Source organism: Musca vetustissima, unplaced genomic scaffold, assembly GCF_032173495.1.
Source record: "Musca vetustissima isolate MV318-11 ecotype Yass unplaced genomic scaffold, APGP_CSIRO_Mvet_v1 utg2556, whole genome shotgun sequence".
Taxonomy (NCBI): domain Eukaryota; kingdom Metazoa; phylum Arthropoda; class Insecta; order Diptera; family Muscidae; genus Musca; species Musca vetustissima.
This window is the reverse complement of record NW_026878472.1, coordinates 189308-204163: the sequence shown is the minus strand read 5'-3', so window position 1 is coordinate 204163 and position 14856 is coordinate 189308. Positions and strand designations below refer to the sequence as shown.

Genomic DNA, 14856 nt, shown 5'->3' with positions numbered 1-14856 from the left:
ATTGTAAAGCCCTCCAAAAAACTATTAAATGGAAAAAGTAAACAGAGTTAATAACGTTAACTAAAAGCAACGAAAAAATTGTTTACGTGGCCAGTGGAAAAGAATAATAAGTTAAACAAATGAAATAGATGATAAAAATCTTATTCGAGGTGTCTGTGACTAAAGCCAAGAACAACAACAACAACGTTGACGTCGACGAAGTTTTGTAGTAGCGGCTAACATTCCTCCCTCCCGGTGAAACGTTAACGACGACGATAACGACATACCCTCTCCAACCAACCATTCTTGTTTCTTTTCATTTGGTGTTGAGCTGCAGCAGCGCCAATATTCAATACGTCATTTTTCACACCACCAGTTAGTCAGGCCAGTCAATCGCTGGGTTGGTTGGTCAGCCAGTGGATAGAAGCAGCAAAGTTCTAAGGTGACAACAATGTTTTGGTTGGTGTGATTGGCAACAAAGAATAAATAGAAATATCAAAACAAAGAAATACAAAACACGATTGACATCTGTTTTGTTCAGCACTGACGACGTATGTCTATGTGTGTTTCGTTGCGCCTGTGTGTGATTTTCGAAGTATCGCCATCAGCAGAGTTAAGTAAATTGGTGTTCCACCCATCCAATCAGCAGCAGCATGTTTGCCAATATTAAAAGTCGTTTTTTGGCAACGGTCATAGCTCCGGATATGCCGGCATTATCCTCCACCAGCCATGAACATTTGGTTAGGGGTAGTTCCGCATACCATCAGCGAATGCTACACCAACAACAGTTACAGGATAAATTTGCCTATTCCCGCCCACCTTTCTTGCAGCTCTTAACACCCGACGAGTTGAAGGCCTCTGCCGATCACAATGTACGGCCGATAATTGTGCCGCGAGATATCAGCATTTTGCCCTGGGGTACGGGATATGCGGAATGTGTTAACTCCGGCAAATCCGAATGGAATGAGGATCAAGGAGCATTTTGCCGACAAATTTTATCCGATCCCACCCATCAATACCCCGACTTGCCCTACACCTATTTTGGTATATTTGATGGTCATGCCGGATATGGAGCAGCCTTGGCTGCCTCCCATCAATTCCATCATATTTTACATGAGAAATTGGTTGACTGCATTGAGTTGCTACTGCCACGTGAGGGCATGGAAGACCCCAAAGTTAATGCCACAACACAATCGGTAAACTCCTTTCCCCACCCCAGCCATTTTCAAAGAACCGTCTCCAAAGATGAACTAATTATGGGGGCCCTGGAATCGGCCTTCGTCCACATGGATTCATTAATAGCCCAAGATAGGGATCGCTATCGTGATGCTGGTGGCTGTACAGCCTGCGTCTCCCTTTTCATAAATGGTAAAATGTATGTGGCAAATGCTGGCGACAGTCGAGCGGTGTTGTGTCAACGCAAGGTATTACCCAAAGAGGAAATGCCAGCCCAACCAGATGGTTCGGAGGGAGCTTTTCCCGTCCCCTTTTCCTTCGATCACACCCCAGAGACGGAGCGCACACGTCTACTGGGTGTAGCTCAATATAAACCACATTTAATGGGTAAATTCTATACTGCCATGGAGTATGCCAAACGTCCCCATGAACGTGATTTAGGTCAGCGGATCCTGTGTCGCCAGGGCACCATGAAGGGATGGACATACAAGACATTGACACGAGAAGACTTAAAAATGCCCGTGGTAACGGGGGAAGGTAAACGTTCGCGGCTTTTGGGAACACTTGGAGTGACACGGGGATTTGGTGATCACGATCTATTGGCCATTGCCACTGGAACATTAATTAAACCATTCCTTACTGCACAGCCGGAAGTTAAGTACAGAGATCTCACAAAAATTGTAACCATTCCAGGTAAGCTCACACAGAAAATATTGCATACTTTTAGGATCACTCATTATCTCTCGCTCTCTATCATTACAGAAGAACAAAATGAAGATGGTGATTATGGCATTTTGGTCATGGCCACCGATGGCCTATGGGATGTTTCCGAAAACGAGGCTGTAGCTCGTACCGTTTTCCAAACTCTACACAAATATCCAACCGAAAAACATCGTTATACAATGGTTGCTCAGGAGCTGGTTGCCAAGGCACGTGGCAAAATCAACGACTATGGCCACTGGCGTTTGGCCGATAGCAAAGCCGCCGCCACTGTTGATGATATATCTGTGATTGTGATACCCGTCTATCAGTATTATAAAGAACACATAGAATGGGAACAAAAATGTTTGCGAGAATATCGTGAACGTTTGGAACGTGAGCGTGCAGCTGCAGCCCAAGCTGTCGAGGCCAAAGAGGATGCAACGAATGAACAAATCGCAAGTCTTGTAAATGGCATTAAAGAAATGGCTCAAGTTGAAATAGAACCAGTACTTAATGAGGAGGAGGCGGCGGAGGAAGATGATAAAACACTGGTGACAGCAGTAGGTGTAGAAAAAGAAATGGTGGCGAGAAATGAAACAACAATTGATAAAACACAAAGCCTCATTGCATCGGAACAACAAAGCACAATAGAAAATCAGACATCAGCAACAAAGGCTGTGGATGGTGATAAGCCAGAAGATTCAAATTCATCAACAGAAACTGCGGTGGCGAATGAAAACGCAGCCGATAAGAGGGAGGTGGAAACGATCAACAGTAACAATGAATCAACAACACAAGATGAGAATGGTAAATTGAAATAGTTAATTAAATAAAATTATATATTTATATTTTAATTACTTTATGAACTTTTAGAAATTACAATTGTTTGTTTAAATTCTCAAATTCAATATCAAGAATCGAACTGTTGAAAGCTAGTTACAAAACTTCAAGAATTAAAACTATATGTAAGACTTCTCGCAATAAACAAATTTAAATGTATTATATGAGGAATTAGAAGAATAATTTGGAAATAGTCCTTGAAAGAAAAAAAAAATGTTGTACTTGGGAAAATTTTCTATAAAATGTGATGTTAATATAATAGACAATTGTCAACATAAAATCTATATACGCGGCAGTACCTTCTTCAAAATCGTAAATTTAATTTTAAAAAATAATTGTTTTATTATTAAATAACTATTTTTGAATACAATTTAGTTTTAGAATGAACCTAGAAGAATATAGAACAGGAAACAAAGAAAGATCGGTAGCCGGAATGGTATGCTCATCGACCTGCACATCATGTGGCATACTCATCTCCATAGACCATGTGGCATATTGGCGAATTTGTTCATATTCCTCCTGTAGAAGAACCGAATGAGCTTGAAGAGCTCGAGAGTTAATGACGAATATTGGCAAAAGGAAACAAGATAGAGAATATACATAGAATCACCTTCTGAGTCGATTTATGAATGTTTGTCTGTCCGTCCGTCAGTCCATGTATTCTTGTGAACAAAGTACAGGTCACATTTATGATCCGATTTGGATGAGATTTAGCACATGTCACTTATTTGGCCCAAGGACGAACTCTACTGAAATTGGAGATAATCGGTTCAAATTTAGATATAACTCCCATATATAAATTCGTCCAATATTATGTAAATTGAGCACCATACTCTCAATATTGGTCCTATTGAGACAAAATTTTACACAGAGTACTAAACTATGAGTTTATGTACGTTTTGTTCAGATTTATATATAGAACGCATATATAGTTTCGTCCGATTTTATGTAAAATCCCAATATTGGTCCGATTGAGTCAAAATTTTGCACAGCATACTGGATTGTTGGAATCGGTTCAGGTTTAGATATAGCTGCCATATATATTTTCGTCCGATTTTATGTAAATGATGTACCAAATAGTCAAATTTAGGCCGATTGGCAGAAAATTTTTGGACAGCGTACTAAATTAAGTCCAAATTTATGTATGCGAAGTTTTATTGGAATCGGTTCAGGTTTAGATATAGCTCCCATATATAATTTAGTCCGATTTGATGTAAATGGTGAACCATACTGCCAATGTTTGTCCGATTTAGACAAAATTTTGCATAGCGTATTGAAGTTACTACAGGTTAGGTCCAGATTGATATATGTGAAGTTTTATTGGAATTTATTTATATTTATTGGAATCGGTCAAGATTGAGATATATCTCACATATATAGTTTCGTCCGATTTTATGAAAATGGTTGAAACAAATGGAAACAATGGTCCGCATTGTAACATTTTCCCTACATAGACATCCTATATATGTAGTTTCATTTATTTTTATGATCGTGGGCAAGGGTGGAAAAACTATCGATAAATCTATTCCTGGTTGGAGTTGATGTATTGTGGTTTCAGGAACCGATCTAGCATTAAGGCTAGATTCCCCTTTTGTTGAAATAAATTTAAAATGGAGACAATTTCCTTGACAGATGTCTATGAATTTTTCAGTTTGACCGCCTTATAAGTTTTCGTAACGGTTATGTTTTTTTATGTATATATAAACAAATACATTTTTTCTAATTATTTTGACTTTTTTTCAGATTCCTCACCCGAGAAGAGTGTCACATCACCATCCAAATCGAAACAGCGTAAAAATCAACGTAAAGATAAGCGTTAAAATTTAAAATACAACAAAAATCATTTTCAAACATTAGACGTTAAAATAGTTTAGCTATTATGTAGAACAGCAAAACAACAACAAAAATAATTATATTTATATACATAACGCTAAAAAGGACAGCAGCAAAGTGTTGTTTTGAAAAGTGCCGTCAATAAACAAACAAAAAATGAAACCAATAAAAAAAATTAGTAGCAGTGATGTTACCATTTTTTCTGTGTTTCTATATGTACATTTATTTTGCCTATTTAATTTTTATTATATAGTCATTATCCTATTATTATTAATAATAATCATTTAATATTTAGCTTATATTAAAAAAAAATTCTCAAAGGACTTCTTGACTTTCCATGATAAAACTACCACAACTGAAACGAAGAAGATGATGATGCTGATGACGAAGATGACTACAAAACAAAGAAATAGCTAAATTCCAGTTTTAAAAATAATTATCATAACAATGCCTATAATTTTATTATTATATTAATTTATTGCAAGCAAACAAAAATAAGAATAATTTAACCACAAGACTTTTGTTTATCAGATGAAAAGAAGAAATGTGGTTTCCTTACAACAACACTTATAATTATGGCAAGCAAACAAAACTGCAATCAGAGAAACCTCAAAGCCAAAATTAGCTGCTATTATTATTTTTTCTGTAAAATGCTTTAATACTACAAACATATACATACATAATAAACATACAACAAATTTATTAAAAATAATTAAAAAAAAACAGAAAATTGTGAGTGAAAAGAAAATTAATTTTTTTCTTAGAGAAAAAAAGATGAAAACAGCAACCAAATTCAATTAAAATAAAAAAATATTTTGCAATAAAATAAAAATAAAACACAACAGACACACGGACACACACAAAACATAATTTGAAAACAAATAACAAACAAAAAAAATACAAAATCTAATGTATTTAAAAATTATATACATATAAAAATTATTTAATCTAATATTTGTTTATACAAAAAAACAACAAACAAAAACGTAGTTTTAAAAAAAGAAACAACAAAATAAAAAATTATAATTTGCATAAAAACCACAAATTCTTCTCGATTGTATGTATTTAACTTAGTGTTTTCTATTTGTCATCTCTATTTACCCCATATATAGATAAGAGGTATATAGTTATTACAAAAAGCTTATCAGCTAATTTCGATCAACACATATTTTTGTCATTATTCCGCTTTCGTCACTGGTTATTAGTCGTGCGGTAATTATCAACACTTTTTTTAACGAATGCATGTGAAATTGAAACGATGTCGGGGTATTTATTGGAATTTCCTGTATTTACATAGAGATATGAAATTGATAATGGGGTATATATATATGGACAGAGTAAACAGCAGGGCATTTATGATAAGACAAACAAACACACACACAGTTATACACCTGTAACCGACAATCTAGTATCAAATAATAAATGTATGGAATCTATGGGCAGTATTGTTTACCACATGAAATGCCACTCTGAATGTGCAGGTCAATGCGCTCAAGTGACAACCATCTGCGATAAGTCGACCAACACCTCGGTCAGTTGGTTGGTCAGTTATGCAGCATTCATGTAAATATCAGGAAACGTATTGTGAAAATACCTGCTACAAAATTGCAAAACGATACCGCAACAAGAGCCCATTTCCTTTGTTGGAAAACAATACATTTCAACGAAGAAATATTCAGACTTGTCCAAACGGTACCAAGGAACTATTCAAGTTTCTGTAAAAATATTACTATGGACAACGTTTGAATCAATTTGGATTTTTGCTTCGTATACGATTTACAAAAATGTTAGTCTTTGTTATGACTTTCCAGATTAAACTCATCTTACGATTTGAACAATTTTAATGAAATCGGACAAATTTTCAAAATATTATTTTGTAGAAAAAGAAATCCATTAGGCCAGTCGTCGAAAATGTTATATGATACCCTTCGACTATATGATACCCTTCACTACTTTGGATACATACAAGAGATGAAAATGTGTACAATATCCTTTTGATAGAAGATACATGATAATTGACATGGAATCGGATAGAAAAAAATCTGATCTACATAGATATTTGTACCAATAAAAAACCATACACATGTCATTCTGACAAATTTTGTCTCAATCGGACAAATATTGGATGTTTGGTGCACCATTTACCTAAAATCGGACGAAACTATATATGGGAGATGTATCGAAATCTGAACCGATTTTAACAAAACTTTGCATCAATCTGGACCTAATTCAGTACTCGGTGTAAAATTTTGTCTCAATCGAACAAATATTGGGAGTTTGGTGCATCATTTAAATAAAATTGGACGAAAATATATATGTTAGTTATATCTAAATCTGAACCGATTTTCTCCAATTTCAATACGGATCGTCCTTGGGCCAAATAAGTCAACTGTTCCAAATTTCATCCAAATCGGATTATAAATGCGACTTGTACCTTGTTCACAAAAATACATGGCGGACGGACGTACAGACGGGTGTTGCAAACGGAATGAAAAATTTAATATACACTCCACCTTTTGGTTATCAAATAGTCCACCACCCACCAAAAATCCGGAATACCAAATTACTGCTGTTTCGGGTGCAAAACGCGGATATAACCTTCAAAATTGCTAAAATGGGAGCTACAGTTATGTACTGTATCAGAACGTGACCGAAATATTTGGTTGGAAAAAAAGAAATCCATTATGAAAATGTCGATAAAATCGGAGAAATGATCGAAGTTGACCGGCATGTTAGCAGTCGTAACATCGCCCAGGAGCTAAAAATCGACTATAAAACTGTTGTTTACACAAAGCTGGATTTGAAAAGAAGCTCGATAGGATGGATCGAATTTCCATCTGCGAAGCCTTGGCCAAACGGAATGAAATAGACCCATTTGTTAACGGATAGTGACTGGAGATGAGAAATGGATCACATATGATAACCCTGTGCGAAAATGATCGTGGTCAAAGAGCGGTGAAGCACCTCAAACATTGGCCAAACCAGGACTAACAGCCAGGAAGGTTCTGCTATGCATTTGGAGGGACTGGAAGGGGATTTTTTATTATGAGTTGCTTCCATATGGCCAAACGCTAAATTCTGATCTCTACTGTCAACTACTGGACCGTAGCAATTGGCCAGAATTGGTCAACAGGAGTAGTGTCGTGTTCCACCAGGACAACGCCAGGCCACACACATCTACAGTAACTCGCCAGAAATTTCGGGAGCTTGACACCAAGCGATTATCATCGTTTTTTTTTCATTTCAAAATTTCTTTAATGATAAAAAATCTAGGGATCTAGGGAGGATTGTGAAAATCGACTACTAGAGTTTTTTTTTTTTTTTTTTGCAAATAGATAGCAGGACTTCTATGGGAGAGGCATTATGAAGTTACCTTTAAAATTGCAACAAATCATACAACAAAACGGTGCATATTTGATTCAAATCGGACATTCCGAAGCATATATTTCATATAAAAATAGGCTTCTTTTTCCCCAACTTAATATTTTCTACCCATTTTTTTTTTTTTTTTGACAAGGCGACTTATATGCTAATTTTCCTTCAAGCCGAAGCTGATTTATATGTAGCCCTTATACATAATTTGTCCGATTTCATATAAATGGTACAGCAAAGACCCTTAGTCAGCCCAATTGATATGAAATTTAGCATAGATTTCAGTATGACATGTATATGGATTGATTATAATAGCTGCATACATATATCTTTATAGATCACATATTTAATTTTGTCCGACTTCAAGTCAATGGTCGCCAAAATGTGCTGCGTTTATTCTATCAAAAGGACGTATGTTGTACTTGGTTAATATCAGTATATATCTGACTGTATCTTAAAAAGAGCATCTCTTGTACATACCCAAAGCTGAAGTAAACCCCTCCAAACTTCAAAATTTCCTTACTGTTTTTTTTTTTTTTTTTTTTTTTGTAGAATGATTTGTCACTAAATGAGAATCCAAAATATCTAATCACAACCAATTAGATTTGAAAACGTGCCTAATTACAGACTAATGGGAGTGATTGTAATATGGGTGGACATGTAACAATATTTATCATTTTTTGGTACGGAGATTTTCTACTCAAGAAATATAAAATTGCAGCTATTTGGTTGAAAACGTGCCTACCGGCATTACTTCAAACACTTGTATTTGTATTGCAATTGTATTTGTATATAAAAAAAATACACTCACCGTCCAAAATAAACAAAATTCAATAAACATATATTTTTTAAATTCATTTATTTTCAATTGTTTTTAAAATAATGTTTTATTTATTTGTTTATTAAATATAATACAATATATTTTTCTATTAAAGTTTCTTTATTATAATTATTATATCAATATTATTTGATTTTGTGGACAGTAATATGAAATTATTTTGTAAATATATTTATTGTAAATTGAATTATCAAAATTCATAATAGATGCCATAGTAAAATATTCAGAAATGCATATATAAGTCAGACGCAGAAAAAAAATTTATATATTGTTTTGGATTCGAAAAATAGTTCGGAAATTTGACTTGAAAGTCAACTTTCAAAGAATGTAACTCCCAGCATGCATACATCAAAGGCAAATCAGTGGATACAGCCGTACATGAGGTGGTCCTCTGGCTACACTTTCATTTCGCAGCGTTCCTCGATATTGAGGAAGTTTTTAAAATGTGAGGCTAGAAGCCATTCATTCTGCTCTCGATAGATAGAATGCTGGAAAGCAGAATTATCAGCTCATCCTTAGGAGAGAGGCACACCACAGGGAGGAGTACTATGTCCCCTTCTGTGGCTTCTGGTTATAAATGAGATACTGCTGAAGTTTGATCATTTTAAGATAAAGGTTGTAGCGTATGCCGATGATGTATTCTTGCTGGTTGGTGGTAAATTTCTAATGACAATTTCAGATATTTTGGAGGGTGCCCTTTCAACTTTGTCTAACTGGGCAGACAGAATTGGTGCTCTACATTAGGAAACGTATGGCCTGAATTCTCTCGCCAAAGAACTTCTTCGCTGCTGGCACATAATAAGAGAGAGAGAGAGATCAAACTCATTGTGGAGATCATAACAGGTCACTGCAAGATTAGATTTCTCACTTCGAAATGGGACTCTGGCGAAGAGGATTACTGTCGTCTATGTGAGAACGAAGAGGAGCTAGAAAAAATTGAACATATACTCTGTAAATGTCCATCGCTGATTGGAAGACAGAAGACATAAACAGTTTGGAAGATATGAAATTGATAATCAGATCCTAGGCTTTGTCAAAAATCTGACATGGCTAAAATAACCATATCTTTGCTCTCCTTCTCTCATTATTTTTTCTTGCTCTTCCACTCTCTCTTCTCTTTGCATGTAAAAAGGATGATTACAATGGACAATAGTCTCCGAGTGGACGATTGTTACTAACAACCGTACATCCCAAACCTAACCTAGGTAAAAACATGTGGCCAAAAACTTTAAACACCAGTGAATATTTCGATGTGTTGGAGACGGAATGACATATATTTGATCCATTATTACCCTTCATAATGGACCAAAGATATACGTACGAGTCTCTTAACCTTTGCAAAATATTATGTATCCGTTTGTTCCTCCAAAAAACGGTGAGAATTATGGGTTATTGTTGCATACTAAGTATGCACAATGTCCCTGTACATGGTACTCTAGAATATAAATATATTTTTAAATATTTATATATTGGTTCTTTAGAAACAAATTTAAAATTTTTAGAAAAGTTCAGACAAAATCCATCTAAATTGAACAAGAAGTAAAAACGTACATAACATAATATATAGTAATTAAAAATGTTACAGACTTGACTCCATAACATTTGTAAAATATTGTATTTTGCTTTTTGGATATTATTTAAATTCATTAACAACATGTTGCTTTTATTAAAATTTCAATTTAATTATTATTAATAATAAAAAAAAATTATTTAAATACACATACATAATTTTTTAAATGTTGTCTAAATATATTTATAAAATTGTATTTACCTTTTCATTATTTCTTGTCAAGTTATAAATGTAAATATTATTTATTTTTTATTCGTTAAATTTCAATATATATTTTTTTATTAAATAATGTTTTTGTATACTTTATTTATATGCATTGTTTTGCTATTTATTTTTATTATGGGATAAAACTGTGTCAGCAATAATTAACATTTTTTATTTATTCTTATATAATTTTTTTTATTAATGTGGGAGTGAGCAATTGGGGGATTTTGTTAATTTATTTTGTATTATTATAATTTAAATTGTTTTTAACTAAATTCATTATGTTATTATTTGAAATATATTTTTTAAATATAAGTTTTTCTTTTGTTATAATTTGTTTATATTAAATAATTTCAATTTGTTTACTTTTACATTTCTTGGCTTTGTTTTTTCTTTTTGTTTTCTTATTTTCTTCATTCATTAGCTAATATTTTTCACAAAAATACATGATTTTCTTTTTTTAAAATACTTCTAATACAATTTTTTATCATTTTCTTTTTGTTCGTTCTTTTCGTTATACAGGTAATTTGTTCTGCTATTACATTACTTTCGTCGTTATTATTGTTTTGGGTTTCGGAGAGATAAGGAAGTTGCATTTATTTGTTTTATTTTGTCATTATTGAATTAAATTAATTAGAGGTACTCGGAGCAATACAAAATATAGAGGGTTTTAAATGTCATGCCATATTTGTCATGTTTTTTATATCATGCCAAAATAATATTGAATTTAAAAATTTATTTTATTTTTAGGTTAGGTTTTTTTGGTATTTCGGAGAAATAAAAATTATATTTCAACCAATTTAAAATAAAAGTTTTAGAATTATTATTTTCCCTACTAGAATATCAAATATAACGTCGTGTACATATATCTAATACAAAAAGAGGCATGGAACAAGTTTTGAATTACAGTCGAAGTCGCTTAAAATGACGGCCAAGGGACCGGTAAGATTGGTCGCTCTTAGCGATATGTCGTTATAAACGATATCAAATAAAGGCCTCAACTTTTCTTGGGACTTTTGGATAGTCATTATAAACGGTATCGCTAGAAACGATTTCGATAGTATACCAATGTATATCCTGTTTTCAATTATATACAAAACGTACTGTAATTTCAGACAAAATTGAAATGCGGAAATAAAATGCTAAATTATTAAATTTTAATGTAATCCTGAATGTAGTCCGAAGAACTCATTTTGTTTTTTAACTATCTGTTTTATCGATCGTAATTTGTAGGAATTTAAAAATAGTATTCCATTATTTAAATCCTATAAATTATTATTCTAATCAAAACCAGTGAAAATCTGCCAACGACATGAATGTAAATGCCAATTTCAGTCACAAAAACAAATGGTCAAATAATTTTGATTTCTTCATTATTGTACTGACCAATTAAACTGTTATTAAAAAATTCTAAAAATGTTTACTAAATGCAATCGATTTCAAATAAAATACATAAATCTAAAATACATTTGTTGATAATACCAATTTTTGTTTTATTTGAATACCATTTTGATTTTTTTTTAATATATAACATTGAAAACAATCCATATCATATGTGGTTTTTGTGTTCGAACCACAATATTGAAATATATTTTAAAATATATATTTTTTACCACGACAGACAACACTCATTGCTGTCGAAGGCCAATGACTTGTTATGCCATTTCCACATGTAATTTGAAATAAGAGAAACATTTAATCGACAATAAGATTAAAATTAGGTTTAAAGTGCTACAGTTGCATAAGGTTCTGAAAAGATCTGTGAACCTACATTAAAAATTTTCTGTGTGGAAAAATGTTTTGATCTGAAAATATTGAATTAATGTTGTTCGCTTAAATGCCTAACTATGTTCACATCAGTTTGGAAAATGCCGTTAGGTTCAATTTCCTAAAGAAAATATAAGCCTATATAGGAACATTATTGTGAATTATTTTACAATCCAGGAATTCGGAATGCCACATTTTCAATTGAAATATTAAAAACTAACAATTGAAAAAGTCTGCTTTGTTTGTGCCATATATAGTTAAAGATCTTCAAATATGTATATAGGGCATATAACAAAACAGGGGAATGCAGTTCGTGGTTTCAAAAATATGGGTCTGGAATTCGACATCTATCAAACAATGTTGTTAAACCAATTTTTTTCTTCTCAGTTGAAAGTCTGCTATTGACAAAATTGGATCGCTTAACTTTCTCACACGGCATAAAAATGATCAAAACCTACTACAACGAATAAGGAAAGATCAAAAGTCGGACGGGGCCGATGTTAATATCTACAATATCATGTAGATAGGGCAGATATAGAATCTTTGGTGGACCATTGATATGGAATCGGCCCTTCGGTGCACAATTTATATAAATCGAACGAAAATATATATAAGCCTATATCAAAATCTGAACCGATTTCAACAAACCATATCACACATCATTTTTTCCTCAATTGCACTCGCTATGCAAAATTTTGCTCAATCGGACAAATAATCTGAGTTTGGTGTATTATTCACAAAAAAATCGGACGAAACTATATATAGGAGCTATATCAAAATACGAACCGATTTTAACAAAACTTCGCAGACATCAGTCTGGTCATAATTCAGTACTCTGTGTAAAATTTTGTCCCAATCGGACAAATATTGGGAGTTAGGTGCATCATTTACATAAAATCGAACGAAACTATATATGGGAGCTATATCTAAATATCAACCGATTTCCTCCAATTTAAATAGGCTTCGTCCTTGGGCCAAATAAGTGAACTATGCCAAATTTCATCCAAATCCGATCATAAATGCGACATGTACTTTGTTCACAAAAATACATGGACGGACGGACAAGCGTAAATCGACTCAGAAAGTGATTCTATGCATATTCTCAAAAGAAACCAATAGACGTCACCTCGGATTTAATCCCACATTTTTTAAAAATTGATTTGTAGTTGGAAAAATATTAAGATGTGGACATTATTCTTTGGGATATGGTTATTTCTATGGGTTACCAATTAAATTCAATTCTAAATTGGGTTCCAGAAGATAGTGAAATAAAATAGAGGCCACAGTAGCATACATCAAATTAAGAAAATCCGCAAGCTCTAATGCGAGCAAACTGGCATTAGAAGATTTGAGAACCTGGGTGCAGAATCTCAAAATCTAATAGGCGTGATCACATTAACAAAATCCGCAAACTCTAATGCGAGCAAACTGCCATTAGATGATTTGAGGACCTGGTTGCAGAACATCAAAATCCAACAGAAGAAAGATATCAAACGACATAAACTGTTTGGCAGATACACCAATGATAATCTAACCTTCCTCTACGGGATAGAACACACCAAAATGTATAGATTTGCAAAAACAAATTCGCTTGGCTTTTCAGATACACAAGATCAACACAAAGGTCTCCAAATGAAACAGCTGCTAATTTTTGGCTAACCAAGGTCTGTACTACACATACTCCCATCTATAATAATCCCATTGTGTCTTTCATAATGTGTAGTTATATCCAATTAATTTCATTAATATTTCATTGCATCCATAACATGGTGTGTGTTCAAACAAACAGTAAAACTACACTTCATCGGAAATTATTATCAATTACAAATCAAATAAAATAAAAAAAAAAAAACATCTATAAAAACATTACACAGAAGTGTTCAACTAAGAGTGCGTGTGTATTTATGCAACGATTTTGTAACAAAAGACAACTGTTTGGCAGATACTCCAATGATTCTTCTTCTATGGGAAAGATTTCACCAAAATTCATAGCTTTGCAAAAAACAAATTCTCTTGTGTAAGCTTGGCTTTTCATATACACAAGCACAAAGGTCTTCAAATGAAAAAAAAAAAAAACGCTAACTTTTGGAATAGATTTACATTAAAATTTTCTAAATTACACATGGAAATGGCATAGTTACTTTTAAGCAAAAGTAAAAAAGAAAAATCATGTTTTCTATATTGTGTTTTATTAAAACCTTTTGGAGGCAGGATGAAAACAAAACAATTATTATTTTAAAAAAATAATTATTAATTAAAAAATACATCTATTCATAAAAATAATAATAAAACATTAACTAGATTCGTTTTTTCTCGTTCGTAATCAAGAATTAGGGGCGGTTTAGCGTTTGTTTTGTTTTTTGTTCTTGTTGTACACAATAATATAATACAATATAAAATATAAATGTTTAAAATGAATTACAATATGATAATAATAATAAAAACATAACTGTATATATGTTGTATGTGTATATAATGTATATATGTGTATGTGTGGGTTGTGTATAAATTATGTGGATTACTAATAAAAGCCAAATTACACATAGAAATACTAATTGTTACAAAAATATATAAT

At 32.8% G+C, this 14856-nt stretch overlaps 2 protein-coding genes across 2 annotated transcripts in view; one reads left to right on the top strand and one right to left on the bottom strand.

Annotated features, from left to right (window-relative positions):
* The window catches only part of LOC133323236 (uncharacterized), a 35092-nt gene that overhangs the window by 2793 nt on the left and 17443 nt on the right, over positions 1-14856 (bottom strand). The window lies entirely within an intron of this gene.
* Positions 633-4517, top strand: LOC133323237 (protein phosphatase 1H). The gene is made up of 3 exons (XM_061532194.1): positions 633-1848; positions 1918-2664; positions 4441-4517. Exons 1-3 carry the CDS (start codon positions 633-635, stop codon positions 4515-4517), a joined length of 2040 nt encoding a protein of 679 aa, XP_061388178.1.

What these genes read in the sequence shown, in the direction of transcription:
- LOC133323237 (XM_061532194.1), top strand. Translation starts at nt 633, where the DNA reads ATGTTTGCCAATATTAAAAGTCGTTTTTTGGCAACGGTCATAGCTCCG. An exon ending in AAAAATTGTAACCATTCCAG is followed by an intron (nt 1,849 to 1,917) that starts GTAAGCTCACAC and finishes CTATCATTACAG; the next exon opens with AAGAACAAAATGAAGATGGT. An exon ending in AACAACACAAGATGAGAATG is followed by an intron (nt 2,665 to 4,440) that starts GTAAATTGAAAT and finishes ACTTTTTTTCAG; the next exon opens with ATTCCTCACCCGAGAAGAGT.